This window comes from Equus quagga, chromosome 5 (assembly GCF_021613505.1).
Source record: "Equus quagga isolate Etosha38 chromosome 5, UCLA_HA_Equagga_1.0, whole genome shotgun sequence".
NCBI classification, from domain to species: domain Eukaryota; kingdom Metazoa; phylum Chordata; class Mammalia; order Perissodactyla; family Equidae; genus Equus; species Equus quagga.
Window position 1 is genome coordinate 7,961,539 of NC_060271.1, and position 25,867 is coordinate 7,987,405.

Sequence of the window (25,867 nt, forward strand, 5' to 3'; positions counted from 1 at the left end):
CCCCGCCCGACCTCCGGGGCCGCCGCCGGGGCGCGGGGGGCTGCGGAAAGGAGGAGCAGAGGGGAGGCGCCGGGGCCCGGGTCGGTCACTCCCCTTTGGGTCCCAACTTTCTCCCGAAGCCGGAGGTACGGCCACGTTCGGAGCCGCCGTCCTCCTCGTGGCGTTTACACCTGTGGGTGGTCTCTGTAATCCCCTCCATTACGGACGAGGAAACTGAGGCATAGCTCTTAACTGACCGGTCTTCGGTCACCCAGGAGGTGAGAGGTGGGCTTGGTGTTAGAACCCAGCTCCGTCTGATGCCGGAGTCCACACCCGCAGGCCACACTGCCTCGTCTTCAGGGTTATTTGGAGGAGTTAAAAGGCGAAGATGTGAACTGACCGGCCCCTTGGGCGCAGCAGGAACCGGGGTAGTAAAAGTGGGTGTTGTCACTCCCAACAAGGCTTTCCTGCCCCACCCCCACTGAGGGACCCTGTGGGACCCCTACCCTGACCCTGCAGCGGCGACAGCTGCCAACTGCTGGGAGACGTGGCGACTCTGCCATTCCTGGGCCCCAGTGGGAAGGGGGTGGCTGCTGGGAACCCCGGCTGTTGGGAACCCCGCCCTGTGGGGAGGTTGCTGGGTGGAGATCCGGCCCAGGTGAGGTGGGGGTGCCCGCCTTATCTGGAGCCTCATCACCAGGGTCAATATTTGCCAAGGGCCTCAGGGCTAACACATGAACAGGGAGGTAACCAGGCTGGTGCCAGCTGTCAGCTGGAGGCCTCTACAGGGCCTGTGCGCGCCCCAGGCTGAGGGCTTGGAAGTGGGCTGGCTGGTGGACCCTGGCCTGGGGGAGGGCTGCCTGGTGAGTCTTGTCTTGAAGGATTGTGTTGTCTGATTTTGGCCAAATCCTTTATCCTCCCCAGACTTCTGATCCCTCCTTTGGAAAACACGGAAACTGAGCTGGCTGCTCCCTTCCTGCCCTGGGCTGCATTTGTAAATCTGGAGCCTGGTTAGGTCCCTTCTCCCCAGCCTTGACGAGCACCACCCCATTTGGCCCAGAAAAGTGGTTTCCAGGAGAGAAGGCAGGCGTGGAGCAGGACGCCTATCAAAGAATCCTGAACTCCCACGTTCTTCCCTCTTCCTGGCACACTCACCTCCCTGCCTGCGTCCGCTCTGCAACTCTGGGCTCCTGTGGCCTCTCCAGCTCGCTCTTGTAGCGCTGGCAGCTCTCCCTCGTACTGAACCATTCCTGGCCCCCTGCATGCCCTCCAGGTCCCACTCTTCTTTGAAGCCGCTCAGGTCCATTTGCCCCTGCCCCTGGTCGGTGCCACCCTGGTGGGGTCTGAGCAGAGCAGGGCAAAGCAATTCCACCTTCGCCATAGCCCCTCATTCAGTCACTCAGCTTTCCTGAGGCTTGCTCTGGGCCCAAACGCTGTGTATGAGAGTCAGCGGTGAACAAACCAAGCTTTAAATCTCCACCCCTTTAAAAATTATGAAATATCTTAAACCTTCAGGAAAATACAGCAAATAATGAAATGAACTCCATGCTCTCGCCACCCAGCATTTTCAGATATTAACATTGTGCTCCATTTATTTCATATTCTTCTTTTTAAGAAATAAACCATGGCAGAGACCATTTACAATTTTTATGTAAGTGGAGTCATACAGCATGAATCATCCTCCAGTTTGCTTTCTCGAGCTCAGCTTCAGGTTTCTGACATGTAGCCTTCTTGATCCTTTAGCTCTGGTCCCCACTTGCCCTGATGTGTGATAGACCACCCGATGTAGAGACATCCAGTTATTTCTTTATCCAGCTTTCTTGATGGACACTGAGGTGGTTCCCAGTGTCTTGCTATTCAAACAGTGAATATTCTCTACAACTGTCCTTTGCACATGTGTGAGGGTCTTCTAGGTTCCCCGTAGGAGTGGCTCCTGGGTCACAGGATAGGTGCGCTCAATCTTTTCAACTTACTTAGTTTCATTATGAAAGCTGTGCTGCTCCCTAGAAGAAATGATGGAATATATCATCTTAGAAAAAAAATAACAATCACTACCATTTCCTGAGTACTTCTGATTGCACTTTACGTTGTCTCAGTTATTCTTCACAACAACCCTGGGAGGTAGGCACTGTCATTCCCATTTTGTTGACGAGCAAGTTGAGGCTCACAGAGGTTAAAGAATCTCCCCAAGTTTCTCCAGTAAGTAATTGCAGAGCTGCACCTTGAGTCCAGGGTTGTCTGCTTTCAAAACTCTCAAAGGCCATGTTGCACTAGGCATGCCACGTCGTTCCATGCCACATACTTTATGCAAAGCTAATGAGGACTCAGGAAGCAGAGTCACAATCACATTTGCAATTTAGAAAGGTCACTTTGGAAGCGACAGGTCCCCATGGACAGGTTGCTTCACCCTCTGAACCAAAGTTCCCCCTCATGGTGGAGCAGGGAGTAAAAGCCAGCTCTGACTCCAGTCACCTCCCTGAGTGACTTCCTCGTGCTGCCCTGCACCCGCCTCACCCTGACTGCCCTTAGGGTAGGAGGGACCCTGAGATCCCCCAGCCCCACCCAGCTCTGCCCATCAGGCACTAAGGTGGCAGCTTCCAGACAGACCAAAGCCGGGAGGTGGAAGAGAAGAGGGGAGTGGGGTGGCTCCAGGCCTGACACACCCTCCCACCGTCCAGCTCCCTTCTCACTTGGGTCTCAAGTGCCCCTCCCCCACTATGCCAAAGCTCCTGGCTTGGTCACCAGCCCTGCTCCATGTTCCGTCCAGGAGCTCAATGCTCCTCCATGCCTCAGTTTCCTCAAGGCACAGTGGAGAGGCCACCATCACCACTCGGGAGCTCAGGATTATATTGGTCACGGCCTGGCAAGGTGGCTTGGAGCAGAAATGCCTTGAAGACGTGGGGCCGCCTGCAGAGAAGTGGGGACCTCCGTCACTGCCAGGGGAGGAGAAGGGTTTGGCGAGGTTGCTTTTGCTGAAAGCATTTCTGCCTTTTCTCAGGCTCCTAGGAGGAGACTAGGTTCCTGTCTTCACTTCTTTATCTGTCAAATGCTGATAAGGGCGGCTGCCTCTCAGGGCTGGTGGGAGGACTGACTGAAGCGGAGCAGTCATCGATTTAGATAACGCGAAGTGATAATCTCGTGGTGCTGATGGGGTCACTGTTAATGCTGTTACTAAGTCAAGTAGGGCCAGGGTCCCTGGTCCTTCTGAGCCCCCTGCCAGCCAGGACGCCCCACCTCGTCTTCCACTTAGCAGGCCTTCCCGAGCTTCTGTCTTCCCACCCTGCCTTGTGCCTCCTCCTCACTATGGTGTCGTGCCTCCAGTGCTTTCCTTGCACTCTTTCCCCTTCTTGGACGTCTTTCTCCATCTTGTCCTCAATTCAGCGCCGTCTTTTCTAGAAAGCTTCCTTGAGTGCCCCACTCCCACTTCTGGACCTCTTCACCCCCAGTCATTCCCATGATCTCAGCCCTGACGGCTCTGGCTGTCACTGCCTCTGCCAGCGCTCCTGCTTCTATAGACCTTGAGCTCCTCAACGGCAGGCCCAGGTCTGGGTCAGGTCTGGGTCACCTCTGCGTCCCTAGAACCCAACCCCAGGCCTGGCCCAGAGCGGGAGATTAGTGGGTATTTGTGGGAGGGGAGAGGGAGGAAATCAGCCCCAGGGCCGCCCCGAAGCAGCGCCCAGTCTGGTGAGGTCGCCTCAGACCCCTCACTACAGTTAAGCAGAAGAGGTACTGGGGCTGCCAGGGGAGGGAATAAGGCTCTGCACTGTCTGTCCATCTGTCTGTCTATCTCTCTGTCCATCTTTCTCTCCAGGTAGACCAAGCGGGCAAAACTTCTTCCTTGGTGGTGGTGGGGTGTATGCAGAAATGGCAGGCAGGCTCTTGCCTCTGGAATTGTTTGGCATGGACCTAAGCCAGGATAATGGACAACTCCCTGGGGTGGAGCTGGTGGGCACTGGCTCCGGGAGACACGGGTTAGAAGCCATGCTTGGGTATGTGATCTTGGCGAAGTCACCTCTCCTCTGCCTCAGTTTCCTGTCCTGCAGTGGGGGTGACAGCCCCTCCTCACAGGGCTTTGTGAGGGCTCAAGGAGAGAAAGCGGTTATACTCGCCGGGCGGCAGGTGCTCACTGCCTCTTCATTGATTCATCCAACAGACGTGGGTGCCCTGAGCACCAGTCACTGGGCGAAGCTGGTGGAAGGGCAAACACTGTCCCCACCTCGTGAAGAGAGGGGCAGAGGCTGCTTGCAGTCGGGCCTTTCTGCCATGGGGAGGAACTTGGTCTCTATCCTCAGAGTGATGGGAAGGCAGTGAAGAATTTCAGGTCCTGAAGTGACGTGGTCAGATTTGGGTTAAAAAAGATAAGTTTGGCTATTATGAGAGGGATGGATTAGAGGGAACAACGCTTACAACATTCTCCCTTATAGAAACTACCTGGAGGCTGGATGGCTTACAACAGATATCCTTTAAAACACATTCCTGAGCTCCCACAGAAATAACAAATCCTCTCAAGCCAAGATTAAAGAGGGGGCTGAAATCAGGCTGGAAAACGAGATGAAGCCACAGCAATTGGGAGTGTTTACCAATTCCAGAAACCCCGAACCTCGAGTTTTAACGGCCACTCAAGGGATGAGAAATAAGGTGCTGGGCCTACCCAGTGACAATGAGGGGAGTTGGAACTTAGCCCTCCTACCACCACCACGGGAATCTACAACCTTCAAGGACTGTACCCTTAGTGAATAGGGGCGTCGACCAGGAAAAAATATCTACCCACCCACAGAGGGAAATGACAGTTCTGGTGGGGAAACAAAGGCCCCCTAGAAAATTATAAATATTGGTCTGCCCTCACACAAATTTTGGGTTTGAATGCATACTCCCTTTGTGGTCCCGGAAATACTAAACTAAAAAAGTAACATAGGAGTCTCAGGGTGGTGGTGCCCCAGGGAGCCTGGCTGAAGTAAACGCAGATCCTCTCTGGAGGAATAGATCCTCCTCCTAAGATCCCTTTAGGATCAGTCAAATAGGAGCTCACAGAACGATTACAAAACACAGGAAGAAATGAGTCATTGTGAGCGATAGACGCCAGAAGGAAGACATAGCAGAATGAGTTTCTCTGAGAGTCTAAGAGGCTAGAATTATGAGATTTGGAATATAAATAATTGTTTAAACAATGTGTTAAGAAATCAAAGATGGACTTGAAACAATAAGCAGGGAACAAAATACTGCCCCACATGACCAAGCAGATTTGAAAAAGAACCAAGTGGAATTTCTGGAAATGAAAAATATAATTACTGAAATAAAAAACTCAGAAGACGTGATAAGTAGTAGATGAGATATACCTAAAGAGAATTAGTGAAATGAAAGATCTAAAGAAATTACTCAGACTCTAACAGAGAAAGCCAAAGAGATGGCAAAGAAGACAGTTAAGAGACTTAAAATACAGAGTAACGTGGTCTAACGGGGAGAAGGAGTAGGAGGGACGAGAGTGACGGGCTCTTCCATCAGACCTGGGTACAGATGCTGGTGGACTGCACCGGAGGGCACTGGGCGTGGAAGTGGGTGGAGTTAGAGATGTTCAGGAGGTAGAATTGATAGGGCTTAGAGATGGAGTAGGCCGTGGAGGCCAGGGAGAGGGATGTGTCAAGGATGACTATCAGATTTCTGGCTTGAGAAACTGGGTAGAGGAGTGTCATTTATTAAGCTGGCAAAGTCTAGCGGGGAACAGATTTGGGAGAACGGACAAGTGTTTCAGTTTGCGTGGGAAGATCTGCTGATGGATCACAAAAGAGGAGACATTAGAGATGGGCCTTAAGGTATGTGTAGGAGTTTACCTGGTGGAGAAGGGACTTGGAGGAAAAGGAGCTCCTTTCAGTGAGATCATTGAGGCCCTTTTTTGGAACCCACTCTCACTCAAAAGAGACCTCTTGAGAAGAGCCATCCTCAAGACCGTCAGATAGGACTTTTGGAATCTCCTAGTTTCATCTCATTTTTCAAATTTGGAAGCTGAGGCCCAGAAGGGTCAGGGATTTGCTCTCCTAGCCTTAGACTTTTCATTCATTCATTCAGTCAGTCACTTAACAGCTATGTATCAAAAGCCCACTTTGTAGCGATACTAGATACTGGGGATACTACAGTGAACAGGGCAAAGATTCCTGCCCTTAGGAAGCTTCTATTTTAGTGGAGGGAGACAGACAATAAATACAAAAATAGGAAAAAAGAAAAAAACACATGTCAGAGGGTGATAAGAGCTGTAAGAAGCATAACGACTGGGAGGGGGTCAGGTATAGTGGAGGTGCCGTTGGGAAGGTGACCCTTGAGCACAAAAGGCCCTGGGCAGCTTTTGTAGGTCTCCTGCCACAATAGCCCATTGTGACAGTGTCTGGGGTTCTAGAGTGCAGGCCTGAGGAGGGCAGGAGAAGGCTAGAGAAGGAGGAAGAAAAGGATTGAAGAGGGACCTAGTGGGCAGGCTGTGCCCCCTAGGGGGGCAGAAAGCCCAATGGGTCAGAAGGGCCACAAAGACTCCCTTTACCCTTGTAGGGGGTAAGATTACTTATCCCTCAGGCTTCCTTGCCCCCCTGTCCTTGGCCCCTCCCCATCCACCAAATCTCAGATGACACCCCCATTCTGTTCTCCTACCTTTAGGAACCTTAGAGGTGGGTGCACATTGTCCTTGTGTCCCAGTACAGAGTGGGCAGCCTGGAGGAGCTTGTGACAGGCATCCGGGGCCCACCAGGGAGGTTGAATGGGCCCTGGGAGGCTCTGTTCTAGCCAAGATGGGGGTTGAGGGCTCCCAAGTCACACCCAGTGTCTCTCCCTTCAGGACTCCTGTGAGCAGCCTCCATGAGGCCCTGGACCAGTGCATGACTGCCCTGGACCTCTTCCTCACCAACCAGTTCTCAGAAGCACTCAGCTACCTCAAGCCCAGGTGAGGCTTCAGCGCAGGTTGGGGGCGGGGCCTGTGTGTGAGCGCCAGCCGTGAGTCCACGTGTGAGCCTAGGGATGGGGGCTGAGTGAACCAGAGAGCTTGTGTGAGAGGACCTCCGTGTAGTGTAAGTGAACGCCTTCGGCCTTCTGGGTCACCATGACCCCTGGGAATCTCATAAAAATGGCTCAGGCTCCCCATTCCACACCCTTGAGCAACCAGGCCCTCCCCAAGGTCACCGTGACTTCCTTCCCCTTAGGTTCACGTGGCCTCTTCCACTTTGCTTTCTTGTTGCCACTGAGTCCACTCGAGGTTTCTCCCCCATCAACTCTAACACAGCCCCTTTTCTGTATTCTTCCCCAAAGCACTAAATGCTTGAGTTGCCTTTATTCAATCCTTTTAGGGTGCTAATGATGGTTAACCATTTCTTCTAGTGTTTACTGCCTTCTTGCTTGCTTTCTTTTTTAAACAGATTTTATTATTATTATCTTTTTAAGATCGGCCCTGAGCTGACATCTGTTGCCAATCTTTTCTTTTTCTTCTTCTTCTCCCCAAAGCCCCCTAGTACCTAGTTGTATATTCTAGTTGTGGGTCCTTCTAGTTCTGCTTTGTGGGACGCCACCTCAACATGGCCTGATGAGCATTGCTAGGTCCGTGCCCAGGATCTGAACTGGTGAAATCCTGGGCCACCAAAGCGGGGCATGCGAACTTAACCACTCAGCGATGGGACCGGCCTCTGCCTAATTTCTAAATAATATGCTTATACTACTTTTTCTTTATCACTTTTTTCAGTTTTTTAGAAACTGAAGTTAAATTGAGATATATAATTCACATACTATAAAATTCTCTTTTTTACCTTTAAACATCATCTATTGGTAGACAACAATTCAGCTTTCTTTTTTTTTTTTTTTAAAGATTTAATTTTTTTCTTTTTCTCCCCAACGCCCCCCAGTACATAGTTGTATATTCTTCGTTGTGGGTCCCTCTAGTTGTGGCATGTGGGACGCTGCCTCAGCGTGGTCTGATGAGCAGTGCCATGTCCGCGCCCAGGATTCGAACCAACGAAACACTGGGCCGCCTGCAGCGGAGCGCGCGAACTTAACCACTCAGCCACGGGGCCAGCCCCAACAATTCAGCTTTCTTGTACCCCTGCCCCACCTCCCTTCCCTCACCCTCCTCTTAACATTATATCATATTTGGCTAAGTCAATAATCAATGTTTCCATTATTATAACTATGTAATTAATGTTCATTGCAAAGACAAGTTGTGCATTGTACAATATTTCCTTTCTAGAGTTAATAATTGTCTTTTTTCATTTCCCTAATTTACTATACATCTGTCCTGAATTCTCTATAAGCTCTCCATCCAATCATGGTGTCATGAGTTTTTCCCTAAATGCTCAGACGTGTCAGGTAAGTGCTCAGTCCCTCCTTTTCCTGGAAACCTGTCCCCTGCAGGACAGACCTGTCTACTGGCCACCTCCCAGCGGTCTCCTGGAACTTCCTGTGCTTCTCTCTTGGTTCCTTGATCTGGCTTTTTCTGTCTCATATCCTCTCTCATTTTACCAGAGCTTGTCCTCTAGAAATTCCCTAAGAAAGAGTAGCATGAATATAATTTCCCCTCTCAGAATTTTGAAGGCATTACACCCTTGTTTTCTAGCATCTACTGTAACTGCGAGGACCTGAATTCTTCTAACTTTGCATGTGATCTTTATTCCCTTTCCAGAAAGGTTTAGGATCTTCTCTTTTATTCCTGCAATTCTGAAATTTCACAGTGAGGTACTGGAATGTAGGTCTTTTTTATTTGTTTGTTTGTTTGTTTTTGAGACTCTATTTCAGTTCTAGGAAATTCTCTCCTATGATTCTTCCATGTTCTGTTTTCCTTTCCTGGGCTCTTTTTTTTTTTTTAAAGATTTTATTTTTTGTTTTTCTCCCAAAGTTCCCTGGTACATAGTTGTGTATTTTTAGTTGTGGGTCCTTCTAGTTGTGGCACGTGGGACGCCGCCTCAGCATGAGCTAATGAGCGGATAATGCCATATCCGCGCCCAGGATTCGAACCAGTGAAACCCTGGGCCGCTGAAGCAGAGCGTGCGAACTTAACCACTCAGCCATGGGCCCAGCCCCTTTCCTGGGTTTTTTTAAAGTTAGATATTGAACTTCTTGGATCATTCCTCTTTTAAGCTTTTATCTCCCCCATACACTTTTTGCATTTCTTTATCTTTTTTCCCTCTGATTTTGGGGATATTTCTTCAACCTTATCATTAAATCCTTCTATTGACTTTTCTTTTTTTGTGTAATTGTATGATTGATTTCCTAGTCTTCCTCATTGTTCTCTGAATGTTCTTTTTTTCCCAAAAACGTCTTATTCCTGGTTTATGAGTGCATTTTGTTCTTTATGTCTCTATCTGGAGTATGGGAGTCCTTAGGACAGGGCCTGGCATGTTAAGCACTCAAGTATTTATTACTAGTAATATCACAGAGTATTATCTCTTTGAAAAATGTTTTATTCTTTTTCTGCATAATCTTGGTGTTCTCCAGGTTCCCTTTTTCTGTTTAATGGGAGGAATCTTCTTTTCATGGGGCCTCCTTCAAATGCCTGATGGTCCCTGACTGTCTGGTCATGTTGAAGAGTGAGCTCACTCATGGCCGACTGGAAAGTCTGGGCCAAGCAGCTTTGTGGTTGATGGGCTTGGCTTTTGGACGATCTGGTTGAGAGCTGGCCCCAGATGTCAGCTTCTCTGGGGAAGAATCCTCTGCTCCTAAGCCTGGACGGAGAACCCCTGACTGTCTGAATTCTGGGATGGGGGTAGGGTTGAGGGGCCAGGGGTCTAATGATGTCTGCTGCCTACTTGCCTAATCCCCTCTTTTCAGCTCTAGGTTGGCCTCTGCCACACCTGGTTCCCCCACGCCCCAGGGGAAAGCAGATGCTGAGGCAGGGGACTGCTTTCCCCAAGCCCCCAAGCCTGGGCTGTTCAGTTTCTCTAGACTTGACTGACCCACCATTCTCCTGTCTGGGGTCAGTGGCCCAGCTTCTGGAGGGATGGGGTTCCAGGGCGTGATGATCATGAGTCTTACAACAGTCCCTCCAGCAGCAGTCCCCACGCCTCATCCCTACCCTCTGAGGGGATCTGGGCTTGAGGTGGGGCAGGGCCCGGTCTGCAGCAAGTGTGGCCACGTCTGAGGCAGGCTGAGCCCCATCCTGCTCCCTCATTGAACATCCGGGTTCCCCTCCCAGTGTCTTTGGAAGGCTACCTGGCTCCGCTTCCCTCCTGGTCATCACCTGTCCCTAAATGGGCTCTACCTGGCCACCTGCCTCATCCCCCTTACCCCCCCCCCCCCCCCCCCTTTCCCCCCTAGCCTCCTTCCCTCTCCCCCAGGCCCTTCCTGGTTGAGAGGCTGCCTCACCCTCCCTCACCTCATGGGGGCGCTCTACCAGGAGTCCTGCAGCTCAGACCCCTGAGAAGAAACGCTTGCTCTGAAGGAGGCAGCGCAGAGAGACCGGTCTCCCCCTGAGGCTGCCTTTTATCTCACACTTAAGGCAGTGAAGCTTCTCTTTGTCTTAACCCCTGCCCCTTCCAGAACAAGAGCTTTCCTTTCTTTTTGAGTTTAAGAGCTTTCCCCTCAAGCAGTAGATTTCATTAGCATGCTCCCCACCCCACCTTATGACAACCAAAAAATGTTTCCAGAAATTGCCAAATGTTGGGGGTGGGATGGGCAGTAAAAAAATACCTCCCCTCTCTGTTAAGAACCACTGGTCTAGAGGAAATAATTCTTGCTAAGAAATGGCCTCCCCTCCCCACTCGTAGCCATTGCATCTTCAGAAGTGCTGGGGTCTGCTTTCATTCTTGCTCCTCGAAGTACACACAGTGTCTCATTAATTCTTATCCATAGTTTCCCCCCCCCCCCCACCCCCTGGGAGTAACCGGGCTTGCCAAGCTCCCCTCCCCCCCACCCTCAATATTTGCTTTCTAGTTGTCACTTCTTTCAGTAGCTTCTAGTTTATTTTACTTCATGCTATGTCTGTCCATGAGCGCTGTCTCTGGAACATGGTAGCTGCTCCATTTGTTTTCCTTGATCAAAAAATGGTCATGGTTAGTAAGCCGCAGAGCTGGGATTCAAATCCAGGCCCACCCAGCTCTGCCACCCATGCTCTGCCTCCTCGGCGTCTTGGATCTCAGGCAGGCAGAGGAGTTTACCTGGGATGGGAGGCCTCCCCAGGCATGAAGGAGGTAGAACAGTGTGTCGAGGCGGTGGGGGAGGGGGTGGGGTGGATGCAAAGGCCCCTGCTGAGAGTGAGGGGCCAGGCTGGTGTGTGTGGGGGAACGACAGGGACTGGGGAGAAGTTTCTGAGCAGCATGATGGGCCTGGCCGAGGTTGGTCGTCCCTGCTCAGTGTGTGCCTGTCTGTGCGGCTGGCGGCTTCCTCCAGCCTTGCTCAGTGGCAGCGTGGAGAAAGTGGACAGTGGCTGGCTCCTTGGCCCAGGGCTCCTAATCGGGGGCAGCAGGAGGTTGGAAGCTCAGCAGTGAATATTTTGACAAGAGCGTGGCTGGTATGAGGAAGTTAAGTTGGGAGGTCAGGAAAGGAGGCCAGGCTGGAGAGGGGGATGGGGCAGAGGGAGTGATCAGGGAGACAGTGGGAGGGTGGGTGGGAGGGGGAGTGGGATCACCTAAGACTCCAGAAGCAGAGCCATTCCGTGGGACGATGAGGAGGTCATGTTGGGATCCGTGGTGGGCACCTGTTGCGGGTTCATTCAGCGACACCTCCTGAGTGTCCTTGTGTGCCTGGCAGTGTGAGGGTGCTGGGGCTGCGGCACTGAGCAAGATGTGGCTGTTCTCAGGGTTCCTTGGAAACTGCGAAACAAGCAATAAGGGTGGTGCAGAGAGTTATGCAGGGACCCCAGCTCCTGGGAAGGGGTGGGTCAGGAAGGCTTTAGGACCAGCCACGTAATTTCCCGGGTGCATTGCATGAGAACATGAGGTCCTTTGTTCAAAAATTAGTAAGGATTTCAAGACTCCAACAGCAGAGCATTAAACCAAGCATGGGGCCTTTTTAGACATGGGGCCCTGTGTAACTGCAGAGATCACACAACCGTGAAGCCAGCTCTGGAAGGCTTCCCAGAGGAAGTGACATTTAAGCTGAGATAGGCTGGATGAGAAGGAGTCAGCCAGATGGACAGGGCATTTCTAGGCAGAGGAGCAGCCTATGCAAAGGCCTGGCAGGGAATGAGGGTCTAGTATATTTCAGGAAGAGAGACACACAGCCTAGCTGGAATGGGGAGAGCTGAGGCAGGTCCCAGAAGGGAGAGGGCAGGGTCAAGGAAGGTGGACTGGGGATATGGGTCCCCTGCAAGGTACTTGGGCTGGAGAGGAGGGCAGTGAGGTGGGGTCTGAGAGGACCGGGAAGTGGGGTGGGCGGTTCCATGCGGATGAAGGAAAGCCTTCCAGCCTAGAGCAGCCTCACCCAGAGAGGTCCTCGGGAACTGAGGCCTTTGGCTGGGACTGGGAGTGGGGGTCCCCAGGAAGGAGAAGGGGGAGTTGGGTCAGAGTCAGGAGGCCCAGATGGTGGGGTCAAGGATGGCTGACAAGTAGCCACTGAGGGCCTGAGCCTTGGCTGCTGGCAGAGGAGGGAAGGGCCGGAGCCCACTGGACTCGGCTGACCTCCAGGCAGCCAAGGAGTCCTTGGTGCCCATACCCTGCTCTTCTACTTCCCTCTCCATCTGGACCGCTGGTCTGGGCCCAGGAAGTGGGCATCAGGTCCCAGAGCTCCGTCTAGCTCAGAGGTGAAGGGAGCTGCCAGGGGTCTGGATGCTGTATGTGCAAACAAGAACTTTGTGGAGTGCAAACTAAACTTGGGGTGTTTGAGGTCTGGGGGTTTGTCGTACCTGTGTGCCCAGAATCCCAGTCCACACCATAGTTGGGGGGCTTCCAGGGGGTGGGGCAGGGAGAGGCCAAGATTCCCAGCTGCAGGTGCCATGTCAGGGGCTTTGCCCTCAAACTAGAAATTCCGCTTTGCCTGCCAGCAGCCTAGGCCGGGCTGTCCCCCTTTCTGGGCCCAGCACTCACTGGGCTCAGCAGGTGGGGCTGGGTAGCTCAGGCAGAGTCTCCGCCTTGGGTCTGGGCTGGGAGGGGAGGAAAGAGGCAGGGGCCTGAGAGCTGGAGAGGCCTGTGGGGAGGGGATTACCTGCGGGGTGGGTCCTGTGCCGCCTGGGAAACCCCTCCTCAAGGAGAAAGTTTTTATCCAGAGCAGTAACCCTTGACCCCGGCAGGACGTGGAGGGACTCACATTTATTGAGCATCGGTGATGTGGCCCTGGCTGGGCATCCTACTTAAGCCCCCCACAGTCCTGGGAGAGAAGCGTTATTGTATCCATTTTACAGAGGAGAAACTTGAGACTCAGCGAGGGGACAGGACTCACAGGATCACACAGCTGGTAACTGGCCACGCCGAGATTCTAGCCTGTGTCTGAGGGACTCTGAGTTCCATGGCCTCCTTTCCACAAGCCACTGCCCTCAGATTAAACAGTTCTAGCAAAGACCTGGGAGGTGTCCTGACAGCTACCAGGGCTGGGAGGGGTGGGCCAGCCTTTGGTTTCCTTCAAAAACCTTTGCCTCCCAAGGATAGTATCACCCAGAAGTAAAAAAGCACCTTAATTGACGGGTGTTTTATGAATGAGAAAGGCAGGCACATGGGTAGTGTCATGTGGTTTTACAATAGAACTGTCTATAAACCTTGCTTAGGAACTCTGTCTCCCCTGAAGCTCCTAGCATCAGCCTGGTGCTGAGGAGTTTTTTAAATAATTAACGAGGGAGCGTCGGGAAGGGGGTGGAAAATGCTCCAGCACCTACTGTGTGCCAGCCATTGGGAATCCCAGCCAGTCCTACACAGACAAGGGTAGCTTTACTGTCCCCATTTTGCAGAAGCATAAATCAAGGCCCAGACTCGTGGCTTCCCCAAGTACAGAGAGGGACGGGGGTTGTTCCCATCTCTCCTTGCCTGCTGCACTCTCCGTGTGTTAGATGAAATGCCCCTCCCCTACACACCCTTCAGTTGATGGGTCTGGGGCTGTGGAGGGCAGGGAGGTAGGAGGGGAGGGCTCCCTGAGGCCATCTGACCCAGCCCTGTCCCACTGGCGCTGAGGACAGAGATGAGTCCCACACAAGCTCTGTCCTTGAGGTGCTGACGGTCTGGAGAGAGAGCTGAGCCTCTGCTAGTATAAATACAGCGTGATTTGTGCCTCAGTCGTAGACACGTGCTCCCTGAGAGGGAGCCCTGGATTCCCAGTGGCTTTTGAGGCATTTGAGGGCTTTGACAGATGAGTCAGTGGATGTGGGGTAGGGAAGGGCATTTCAAGCTGAGGGAACAGCATAGGCAAAGGCCCGGAGGAGGGAAAGTGTGGGATTTTCTTGAGGAGAGCATGTGTGGTTCCGTGTGGTTAGAGGTACCGTCTTGAATGTGACCAGATCATTGGGCAGAAGTGGAAGTGCCAAGAGGGCTGGACTGCAGAGGTGGGCAGGGCTTATCGTGTGGAGCCTTGTGGCCGAGCCTCATCTCATAAGCCACTGGAGGGCTTAACCAGAGCAACGTGATCAGATGATGGCATGAGAGAGGCAGGAGGTGGCGAGGCCAGTGAGGTCCAGGGACCAAGGATGGGGCAGGCCCAGGGGGAGGCTAGAGGATAGACGAGCTCCCACAGACGGGACTTAGGCTCAGTCTGTGGGAGGTGGGGCAGAAGGCGAGAGGCAGGCCCTGGGCACAGGGCAGTCCGGCCTCAGACCCACACATTGCTGCTCCCTGTTTGAGTCCTCACAGCAGTCTTGCTGCTGCTGTCTCTCTGGAACAGATGAGACACTGAAGCTCAGATTTGGAAAGTCACTTAGGGCCTCTCAGCAGGAAGGGGACGAACTGGGATCCGAGCAGCAGTGGAAGGGTCAGACCTTGGGCGAGTCCCTTCCCCTCTCTACACCTCTGTCCCCCCGTGCAGGATGGGGGAGGGCATGGTAGGTGACCAGCACAGGCTCAGCTGCCTCTGGAGTCCTAGGAGTTGGCGCTCTCACGTCCCTTCTCTCTGGCAGAACCAAGGAGAGCATGTACCACTCGCTGACGTATGCCACCATCCTGGAAATGCAGGCCATGATGACCTTTGACCCTCAGGACATCCTGCTTGCTGGCAACATGATGAAGGAGGCGCAGTCGCTGTGTCAGAGGTCGGGGCTGTGGGGTGGGCAGTGATGAGGAGTTGTGAGACCCATCCTTCTGTCACCTACGCCTATCCCAGTGCCTGAAATGCCACTATTAGTGCTGCTCCTTTTGGCTAAGAGGACGTGGCCCCAAGTGCCAAGAACTGTTCCTGTCAGGACTGCCTCAGGAGCCTTGTTGTCTGAGCCAGTCAGTGAGCAGCTCCCAGGGGCCAGGCCTGATTGGGAGGAGACGAATTCTGGCTCTGTCACGTAATAACTCTGACCTTGGGCAAGTCCCTCTCTGGACTCAACTTTCCTCATCTGTAAAGTGGGTGTGATGATAGGGTTGTTGTGGGGACTGAATGAAGACACCAGTCACAGGGCCTGGTGCATAACCGGTGTTGGGTGCACATTAACTGCTTGAATGAGCAAACGAATAGACCCTCAGTGTTCATGCACAGGTGGAGTTGTCATTCACTGGGCACACTCTCATGCCTGCCCGAGGCCGGGCCCTGTGCTGGGCTCTGGCCACCTGGGGAGTCATCAGACCCCGGCCCCTCCGATGGGGAGATGGGCACAGACAGTGACACCCCAGCCTCATGCAGGGAAGGTCCCAGGTCATAGGGGTCCAGCTGGAGGAATGGGAAAGCTTCCTGGAGGAGGCGATGCTGGAGCTGGGCCCTGAAGGGTGACTAGGAACTGGCCAGAAGAGAGGGAGGAAGGAAGGAAGGGGACTCTAAGCGAGGCAACGGTAGGGGCAGAGGTGTGACAAAGGCTGGATTTGGGGGAGGCAGTTGAGTGGGTGTGAGTCCTTTGGGAGGGGCAGGAGACGCAGTCCGAGCTCGCCTGGGCCACTGGCTCCCCCTCACTGAGTGACTTGAGTCCCCCTTTTCTTTTTCAGGCACCGGAGGAAGTCCTCTGTAACAGACTCCTTCAGCAACCTGGTGCACCGCCCCACTCTGGACCAGTTCACGGAAGGTGTGGCATTCAGGATGTCCTCTCCACCCCAGCGACCCCAGGCAGCCTGGGTCCAGGCCCAGGGAGGGGCAGGAAGGGGCGGTTATCTTCCCAGTCATTGCCAAGCGGGCTGGGCCCTGGCCTAGATGCTGGGACATGGGTGGGTCAGACCTGTGGCCTTTTGAGGAGTGTCGCTCGGGTGAGGGGGGAGCAGGCAAGACTCACTGTCCTGATCACGTTACCTCTCCAGGACCTGGAAGTTGGGGAAAGAAAATGCTGTCACATGTCTTGTGCACTTTGCTCCTCAGGCTGGGGAGGGCTTAGAATTGTGTGTGGGCTTAGGTCCACTGGCTTGATTATCATGGTGGTCTCGTGGTGTGCCCAGAGGGGAATGTGGCTTTAGAGGCTGACACCCTGGGATGAGAGCTGAAGGCAGCAGGAGAGCAGGTCTGCGCTGCCGGAGCCTGGCTGGCATCTTTGTGCCGTGGCCACATGTGGCAGTCCGGGAGGTAGCGGCAGCCAACCATGAGCCATGGGGGGCTCTTCAGTGCAGGGGTGGGTGGCCTTCCCCACCTCCAGAGTCCTTGAGGGTTCCCGCATGAAAGCAGGCATATGATGGTGCCACTCCCTCCATCAAACCTTGCATGGCTCCCTGCTGCCCATAGGACCAAACCTGCAATCCTCCATCAGTGTTCAAGGCCCTTTGCAAACAGACCTCTGCCTCCCCTCATCTCTCCCTGCCACCTGAATCTCTCTCCACCATGTCACCCCCGTTTCAACCTCCCCTGACTCAGCTGTCCCCAGCATCTGTGTTGTTTGGCTCTCCTGGGTCTTTGTCTAGAAAACTCTTTCTGCCTCATCCTTCCAGTCCTTTCTCAACTCACAGCCCAAACTCAAATGCGCTTTGTTCTAGAAGTCTTCCGATTCCCCAGGCTGTGTTGGTTTTCCTTTCCTGAGTCCCACACCGTGGCTTTGATCAGGATCTTCTTTTTCATCCATTCAACCCAGCACCTTCTCCTTGCCCAGCACTGTGGGGGGTTGGTATACAGCACATACAGTGATGCTTGGAGAACAAGAGAGGCAGGCCCAGGGCCCTGTGCTGACGTTCTGGGTGGTGGAGTGGGGGAACCAGGTGGAAGAGTGGGGGGAAATGTAAGCTAACCCGGGACGGTGGTGAGTGCAATGACATTCCCAGAGCTGGGTGAGAAGGGAAGGGGGAAGAGGAGGGGAGGGGGCTGACTCATGTTCCATTTGCCTTTTGGGAGGTGGGCGCGGAGGACTTGGCCCAAGCCTCCTGCTGGGAGTCCCGTGAGGCCACAGGGCTTTGGTCTTCTCCCTGCAGAGGAAATCCACGCGGAGGTGTGCTACGCAGAATGTCTGCTGCAGAGGGCAGCACTGACCTTCCTGCAGGTAGGAACCCTCGACCTGCACAGGCAGCCTGGGGGTTTCAGGAGATCCATCACCATGTCTAAGCCAGAAGAGTCTGTAGCAGCCATGATCAGCCCCCGTGTGGTTCAGCCAAGGACTGGGGCTCAGTCGCCCCAACACTCCTGGCCCTGACCAGGCTCAGGGGCGGAGGGGATGGGCTGTACCCGCTCCACACTGAGCACACGCGTTCCCGTCTACTACCAGGATGCACTCCCCCCTCAGGGCTTCTCTTTCCCACTGAGGGTTGTGTGGGTGACAGGCATTGTCACAAAGCCCGCTGTACACTTGATTCATTCAGAAGGCTGACTTATGGCACCTACGCCGGACCAGGCTTTGTGCATCTATTACCCTGTGTAGTTTTTACACACCTTACACACATAGCTTGTTGGTTTTTACATGCATTTACGTACATTATGTAATCTTCACCTCACAGGCCTCCTCCCTAGGTGGGAGGAGCCACCTTCCCAGGGTCACGTGGTTGGCCAATGGCAGAGCTGGGATTTGAACCCAGGTCTGGTCAACTTGGAGCCCAAGCTCCTCACCACACAGAGGTAATGATGAGAACCATCACCTCGTGATTTTACCAAAAAGCCCGGGCTGTAATTATAATGTATAATCATGTAAATATGTGTATTGGGGTGAAGAGGCACATATAAATTCTATTCTCAGGGTGCTGTTTATTTATTTATTTTGTTTTTTTTGTTTGTTTGTTTGTTTGTTTGTTTTAAAGATTTTATTTTTTTCCTTTTTTTCTCCCCAAAGCCCCCTGGTACATAGTTGTATATTCTTCGTTGTGGGTCCTTCTAGTTGTGGCATGTGGGACGCTGCCTCAGCGTGGTCTGATGAGTAGTGCCATGTCCGCGCCCAGGATTCAAACCAACGAAACACTGGGCCACCTGCAGCGGAGCGCGCGAACTTAACCACTCGGCCACGGGGCCAGCCCCAGGGTGCTGTTTATTTTTGTTAGCTACTTTTCTATCTTTTTGGATCTCAGGTGATTAGAATTCGATTAATCCAAATTCTTCATTAGGATCACCGTAATAATTGCACCATGATGGCCTTTTGTTCGTTTCCTTTATTATTATGCATAATAAATGAACAAACGCCCGGGAACTCCACATGCAACCAGAGAACAATTCTCCTCGCCCCCTGGGCTCCTCCACCCTGTGCCTGCCTGCCTTCCCAGGGGACACTGCTGCTGCTAGCGTTTGTTTCTCACTTTCCACCTTATTTTTGAAAAATAGGTTTCTCGGCTTCCTATTCATGTATGAGCAGCGTATTGCTATGTTTTCGTTGGCTTCGAGCTTCTTAAGGCCTCAAGCTGTGTGGGACTCGCTTTCTTCCCCCAGCCTTGTGGCTGTGTAATGTGCCCTTCTGTGACTATACCAGTGTAGTCGTCTGTTCTCCTGCTGAGGGGCATCTGGGCTGTTTCTGGTGCTTGGCTGCGATGCACAGTGCTGCTGTGAACATTCTTGAGGGTGACTTCTGCAACCCATGTTCATCCATTTCTCTTGGGTGTGCACCCAGGAGTGGAACCGCTGGGTGGGCTGGAGGTATTGGTGCTTTAAATTACAAATGTGGTAAATACCTACTTGTAAAAAAACACAGGCAGGGCCGGCCCGGTGGCACAGCGGTTAAGTTCGTGCATTCTGCTTCTCGGCAGCCCGGGGTTCACCGGTTCGGATCCCGGGTGCGGACATGGCACCACTTGGCAAAAGCCATGCTGTGGTAGGCGTCCCATGTATAAAGTAGAGGAAGATGGGCATGATGTTAGCTCAGGGCCAGGCTTCCTCAGCAAAAAAGAGGACTGGCAGTAGTTAGCTCAGGGCTAATCTTCCTCAAAAAAAAACCCACACAAAAAACAAAAAACACAAACAGCTCAAGCATGAGCATCCTCTTCCTTTCCCACTGTTCCTCCACTGGGGGAGGCACCGTGAATCAGTGGGAGTGTCTGGGAGTGTCTCCTCCAGGCCCTTCTGCAAGCACATGGTATGTGTACATGTGAGGCTGTAGAGGGGGATTATGGTCGAGCCATGGGCGTTTTGGTCTTGTTTGGCAAGCAAGACCCTCATCTCAAGTCCCAGGGGCAGAGAGCCTGGTTTGGCTGACCTCTGACCCCATCCCCGGCAGGGCCCCTCATAGAGCTGGGCCTGGGGAGGGCCAGGCGGGACCAGAGCCTTGTGGGATCCCTCTCAGGCCTGTGGCTACCCCTAGGCCCGGCTCTTAGCATCTCTCCCTCCTGCAGGATGAGAATATGGTGAGCTTCATCAAGGGTGGCATCAAAGTTCGCAACAGCTACCAGACCTACAAGTGAGTGGGGCCAGCCGGGGGGCGCCTGGGGCCACAGCATCCACCACCTTGTGCCCCTCAGGCTGCTCTGTGGGAGGTAGAAAGCACTGGCTAGAGACAGGAAGCCTCGAATGCTGTGTGACCTCAGATTTCTGCACCCTTGGGACCTCAGTTTTCTGGAATATTATTCCCCTGGTTTTCTGGGTGTATCTGTTCATTTGTTTCCCCTGAGTGCTTACTCTGTGCCTGACCCTGAGCTAGGGGAAAATAAGACACAGAATCTGCACAAACAGCTTGGTCTGTGCTGGTGGGGGATGGGGGTGGGAAAGACACAAAAACAGTAATTTTGAGAATAGCCACCGAACTCCTACATATCCCTTAAGGCCCTGTCCAAATTCCACTTTCCCCATGAAGCCTTCCTCGACCCCTCCAGTACACAGGGATAGTGTCCACACACACACCCACTCCCCTACCTGGGAGCTCCCCAAGGGCCAGATCATTTCCGTGCCATCTTAGCAGTGGGCCAGGCATAGCCTGTGTTTATGGATGAAAGAATGAGGACTCAGTCCAGAGTACCTTACCCAACATGGTGCTACAGTCCTTATCTACACTTCCAAAATCAAAAAAGCTGTGAAACCTCATGTTTTTCCCCCAAGTTTGGCATTAAAACTAATTTTCCATTAAAAGTTGACCTGAATTGACTTGAGACTATTTATCATCATCATTTTCCCCATTTCAAGTAACTACTTCCCTGCAGAGACATTGCGAGCTTGATTTCAAGGCATTGCTGGGGTATACCACACCGTGCAGTATATGGGCACCACATTACCTCGTGGGTCTGTGCTGGAATTGTGCCAGGCAACCAGACAAATGTTCTGGCCCCTCCAGTCTCTCCACCACCTGCCAGAGTAATGTTTCCAGAGCACAAACCTTGTCAGGTCACCCCCTGCCAATGGGGCTCCTCTTTGTCTTAGGATAAAGTCCCTGGTCATCGCCGAGTCATTTCTGGGAGCTCTCCCTGCCCACCTGGCCACACCTCCAACCCCCTCTGCCTCAGACATTTGGACCTTTCCTCAGTTCTTCAAACATGCCAAGCTCATTCCTGCCTCAGGGCCTTTGGACATGCTGTTTTCTCTGCCAGGAACACTCTTTCTGCACCAGGCTAAGCCCTCCGCATCCCTCAGATTTCAGCTCAAATGTCAGCTCCTCAGAGAAGCCTTCCCTGGACCCAAGACTAGGTCAGGCCCCAGGGTTCTTGTCCTTTGAGGCCCTCCTCACCCTCACAGAACTCAAAGGGGTCCATCCCCTAGAGTGGGAGAGTTGTGAGGACAGCATTGTGGTGGCTTTGCACCCTGCTGTCCCCAGTGCCTGGCACAGAGAGGCCTCAGTCTGTGTTTGCTGATTGAAAGCCCTCTGGATGCTCATGGGCCCGGACGGAGCCTCTCTCCTGCCCTGGGAGGGCTGGAATATGGGCTCTGCGCAGTTGGTGACCAGGAGAAATAGGGTTGGGTTCCAACCAAGAGACCCCAGGAAGGCGGAGGGGGTGTTGGAGTTAGCCCAGTGGTTCTCAGCGAGGGGCATTTTGCCCCCATGAGGCATTTGGCAATGTCTGGAGACGTTGGTTGCCACACCTGGGGGGAGGTTGCTCCTGGCATCTAGTGGGTGGAGGCCAGGGATGCTGCTAAACATCCTGTGATGCGCAGGATAACACTCGCACCTGAACAGCCATCCAGCCTAAAATGTCAGCAGTGCCCAGGTTGAGAAACTGTTCTAGACAGAATGCAGAGCATGAGCAAATCCTAGACGCTGGACAAGGCAGGTGCACTGGGGCTGATATGGCTGAAATTCAGGGGCAAGGAACGTGTTATTATGGTGGGAGATGAGGTTATGTTTTCCTTGAGTATCAGCTCTCTGGCTCACCAGAACCGCTATAATTCTACCACCAGTGGGTTCTGAGATCAGCTGGGAGTCAGGGGTAACCTTAGGCCCAGCTGGAAAGGGATCCAGCCCTCACTGTGTGCCTGAGGCAGGACTTTGCCTCCCTCTGTAGGGAGCTGGACAACCTCGTGCAGTCCTCCCAGTACTGCAAGGGAGAGAACCACAGGCACTTTGAAGGAGGGGTGAAGCTCGGTGTGGGAGCCTTCAACCTGGTGAGTGGGAGTGCCCCTCCCCCTGTCCGCAGTGTCTGGGCTCCTGCATGTCCCTGCCCTACCCACGGTCTCTGCTGGGATGCTGTACTGGGCCTTGTGCTGCCCTGGGACCCAGTGATGAAGCAGACGTGTTGCCAGCCTGGGGGGATCACAACCGGGGTGGGGTTGGCGATGGGTGCTGGCGCTGCCTCCGGGATCCCTTCGATGCATTCTTTCCCAGCTCAGGTGGAAAGGTTGAAATCCACCATGGTGGCAGTATCTATAGCACCAGAAATTGACAAACGCAATAAACCAGGGCACGTCCGCCCTGGAGAGCTGGTGGTTAAACATTGACCAGTGGCCAGGAAGGAGACAGGCCTGGAGACAGTGGATGACCACCAGGGAACAGAGCCACTGCCCTGGGGGAGTTGGGGAAGGTTTCATGGAGGGGAGAGTATTTGAGCTGGATCTAGGAGGACCCATGGGTGGGGGAAGTTTGCCAGGGGGGCCAGGGCATTCCAGGCAGAGGGAGCACTGTGGGCCGAGGCGGGGAGGCTCAGAAGAGCTGGGGCTGCTCCTGGATGATTAGACTCCTGGCCCTGGTGGCCAGGGACCTCTCTGAAGTGTGTGTAGCAGGGAGTGCCTCTCTCCCCTCTAGACAAAGCCTGTTCGAAGAGCAGGCCCTGGGTTGGGGGTCCCTACCCCACTCTGGGTTCCGGTTTCCTCGTTTGTAAAATGGGAACAGTGATCCTGGCCCAGGTGCTGAGAGATACAAGCTGCAAAGTGCGTGGGATGCTTTAGCAGGTCATAGCCCCACAGTCCTGGGGTCAAGAACTATCTCCACCTCTGATAAGCTGGCGGCCTTAGATGTATCCTGTCACTTATCGGTGCCTCTCTTTCCCCAGCTTTCGAAAGGGGCGGTAATCCCTTCTTTGCAGGACTGTTCTGAGGGTCAGATGCAGTGCCGGAGCCCCTGGGATTCAGTGTACTTTAACAGCCGCTAACGGTTGCGTGCGGGCCCGTATGTGCTTCACGTACGGTCATCTGATCCATCCGCGCAGCACCCCTGTGAGGAGGGCACTATTGTTCTTCCCATTCTGCACACGAGGAAACTGAGGCATAGAGGGCATATGTAACTCGCCCAAGGTGACCCAGCTGCGAGTGGTGAGACTAGGATGGAGATGCAGTCTGTTCCTAACTGTCACATGGTGGTGCCTCTCTATCCGGGGAAGTTGGCTTTCCAGGAAACCCAGGGCCTCCTTGTGGACATTCCAGAGGCAGGGCCTGCACCCCTGGCTCCTCCCAGGACTCGGAAGGTTTGGGGAGTGGGAGGGCAGCCCCTGACCCTTCCCGTGCCCACCCGCCTCTGTTTCTGCAGACGCTGTCCATGCTTCCTACTAGGATCCTGCGGCTGCTGGAGTTCGTAGGGTTTTCAGGAAATAAGGTACCACCTGCCTTCTGGGGCCCCCGACTTGCTCAGCCCCAGGACTGGTACTTGGCTGACAGAGTGGGGCTGAGGGGCTGCGGGGCCTCAGTGCCAGTCCTGCCCCAGCCCCCCTTGGTGTGTGGCCCTGGACAAGGCCCAAACCTCTCTGGATCTCCGGCTCCTCTGCAGTCAAAGGGGGCTGGTGATCCCCACCTGGCCTCTCTCAGGGGGGTGAGGCTCTAGGGTAAGGATGGGTGTGAAGGACGACTCTGTGCGGTGGCCTGGGATCATGTTCTCTGAGCCTGACAGGTGTCAGGAAGACCTTGAGCAAGTCCCTTCCCCTGGGACCATGTTCTGGGCTGAGAGATGCCCAAGGGAAGCCCTACTGTGCATCAGACCTCGAGGGTAGAAACCAGAGGACTCAAGCCCCCAGAGGCTTTACTGAGGGCAGGAACCTGAGCAGCAGGTAGCAGATCCGGGAGGGCTCCCTGGAGGAGGAGGCCCAGTGTGGTGGAAGGAGCATTGGCCTGGAAGTCAGGTGCCCTAGGTCAGTGCAGCCTCGTCCCCTTTTCCCTGTGACTCTGAGCACATCCCGCCCTCCTCTGGGCCTCTCTTCAGTAAAACAAGGGGCATTTTTTTTTAGATCAGATCAGTTTTTCAAACTTGGACTTTCTCTGGCCCTTCCTGATTTTTGCCATGTCCACCGACCTCTTTGTTGTTATTAATGTATTATTTTTCTCAAAAGCGGCTCATATTTTTTACTTAGACGTACTTAAAGGAAACGCTGCTATGCGGAAACCCTGTGTTATTTGGCGTGGTAAGCACCCACCCTCACAATGACCCTGTGAGGCCACAGGGGCCTGAGGAGGGCCCTGCCGGACCGTGTGGTCTGCTGAGGCCGAGGAGGGGAGCTCAGAGCATACCCGCCCAGGGCCGAGGCTCGCTCCTGGACACCGTCACAAGGACGGATGGAGAGCTGAGAACGGGAGACCCTCGCTTGGCACTCTGCCTCGCGCCTGTCCGTGGCCCTGTGAAATCCTGGCTGCTGTCTGCAGCCCATGGCCCAGCGCCGTGCCCAGGAGATGCCGGCCCGAGGCTCCGGGGACCCCGTTCGCTTTTGCTTTCCCAGGAAGGCCCCTGGTCGTGAGTAGGATTTCAGGATGATGACAGGAGAGAAGAGCACGAGAAAGGCCCAGAGGTGGGACAGTGTGGCCTGTGGCAGGAAGAGGGCGGCGAGGCCGGAGTGGGGGACCTCCAGCAGCAGCCGCAGCTTTGATTCTGTCCTGCAGGCAGGGAGCTGTGGAGGGCTTGAGGCCGAGGTGAGGCAGGTCAGATCTGTCTATGAGGAAGCGCATGAACGCCCTGGAGGACAGAGAGAGGGGCAGAGACTGCAGGCCCTGATACAAGTGGGGTCTGGCCTCTTGCTCCTCCCCTGCCAGGCTCTGGAGCATCCTCCTCCAGGAAGCCTTCCCAGACTGCAGTCCTCGTGGCCCCATCTGTACCCTGAGCCTGTGGTTAGGATTCTCTGCCAGCTTTTCTTTCCTTTTCCCCCATCAGATGTGGGGCTGCTCAGGGCCTCAGCACCCACCCTGTGGGGGGAGTGGGAGGGGCAGGGTAGTGGGGGAGGGGGGCGGGTGCTACCTGGAGTCCAGCGCTCTCCTGCCTCTGCTCCAGCAGCATTGTCCTCACAGCTGCCCAGTGACCTCCCAGGCCCTGCCGCTTGCTGGGTCCCAGGGTGGGCCCCGGGGCACTCAGGCCCCGCTGGCCTCAGCCGGTCCCCTCTTTCTGCAGGACTACGGGCTGCTGCAGCTGGAGGAGGGCGCCGCGGGCCACAGCTTCCGCGCAGTGCTCTGCGTCATGCTGCTGCTCTGCTACCACACCTTCCTCACCTTCGTGCTGGGTAGGGGCGCCAGTGCTGGGGCCTCTGGGGTTGGGCTGGCCCGGAGGGCAAGGGTGAGATGGCGAGGGGCTGCAGAGCCTCCTCGGCCCCGGACTGGGGATGGGGCACTGAAACCAGACACAACAGATGCGCATCAGCTGTCCTGGGGCCTGGCTTTCTGACCGCTCGCTTCCTCACGGTGTGACCGGGTTCCAACCTCAGTTTTCTCGTCTGTGAAATGGGGATGGGCTTGCCCACCTTTTGGAGGGTGTGAGGACGCTGTAGGCAGGCTGGCCTTTGGGGTCCCTGGCCCAGCCTTGGTGGGCACGGGCTCTTGGTTAGTGAGCCCTGTGGTATGCTGGGGATGAAACTGGTGCCTCACATGCCCCTGGATATGGAAGGATTATTTCACAGAGGAGGAAGGGGAGCCCCTGAGAAGCCCCTGGTAGGTTGCTGGGAGGATCACGGGCCGGTGTGGTGACGTGTGTTGTCCCCCTGCCGCCTTCAGGCACCGGGAATGTCAACATCGAGGAGGCAGAGAAGCTCCTGAAGCCCTACCTGAAGCGATACCCTAAAGTGAGCCCCCCTCCTACCAGACCCCCGTGGCCCAGCACCCTCTGGATCCCCGTGGCCCAGTGCCCTGTGGACCCCCATGGCCCACCTGCCCTGTGGACCCCCGTGGCCCA

At 54.3% G+C, this 25,867-nt stretch overlaps 1 protein-coding gene across 8 annotated transcripts in view; it reads left to right on the plus strand.

Annotated features, from left to right (window-relative positions):
* The window catches only part of TTC39A (tetratricopeptide repeat domain 39A), a 62,419-nt gene that overhangs the window by 18,434 nt on the left and 18,118 nt on the right, over window positions 1-25,867 (plus strand). For 5 of the 8 annotated variants that reach the window (XR_006888529.1, XM_046660466.1, XM_046660470.1 and 2 more), the window contains exons 2-10: window positions 6,797-6,901; window positions 14,969-15,100; window positions 15,975-16,051; window positions 17,373-17,440; window positions 19,704-19,768; window positions 21,798-21,897; window positions 23,255-23,320; window positions 25,094-25,202; window positions 25,690-25,757. Coding sequence is in view for 7 of the 8 variants with exons in the window: in XM_046660466.1 (XP_046516422.1) it covers window positions 6,797-6,901; window positions 14,969-15,100; window positions 15,975-16,051; window positions 17,373-17,440; window positions 19,704-19,768; window positions 21,798-21,897; window positions 23,255-23,320; window positions 25,094-25,202; window positions 25,690-25,757 (790 nt within the window). In the remaining variant the exon portion in view is untranslated. Of the gene's footprint in view, window positions 1-192; window positions 417-903; window positions 1,280-3,757; window positions 3,969-4,231; window positions 4,618-6,796; window positions 6,902-14,968; window positions 15,101-15,974; window positions 16,052-17,372; window positions 17,441-19,703; window positions 19,769-21,797; window positions 21,898-23,254; window positions 23,321-25,093; window positions 25,203-25,689; window positions 25,758-25,867 lie in introns of those variants that run through there. The other 3 variants (XM_046660469.1, XM_046660467.1, XM_046660471.1) reach the window with 3 other exon arrangements.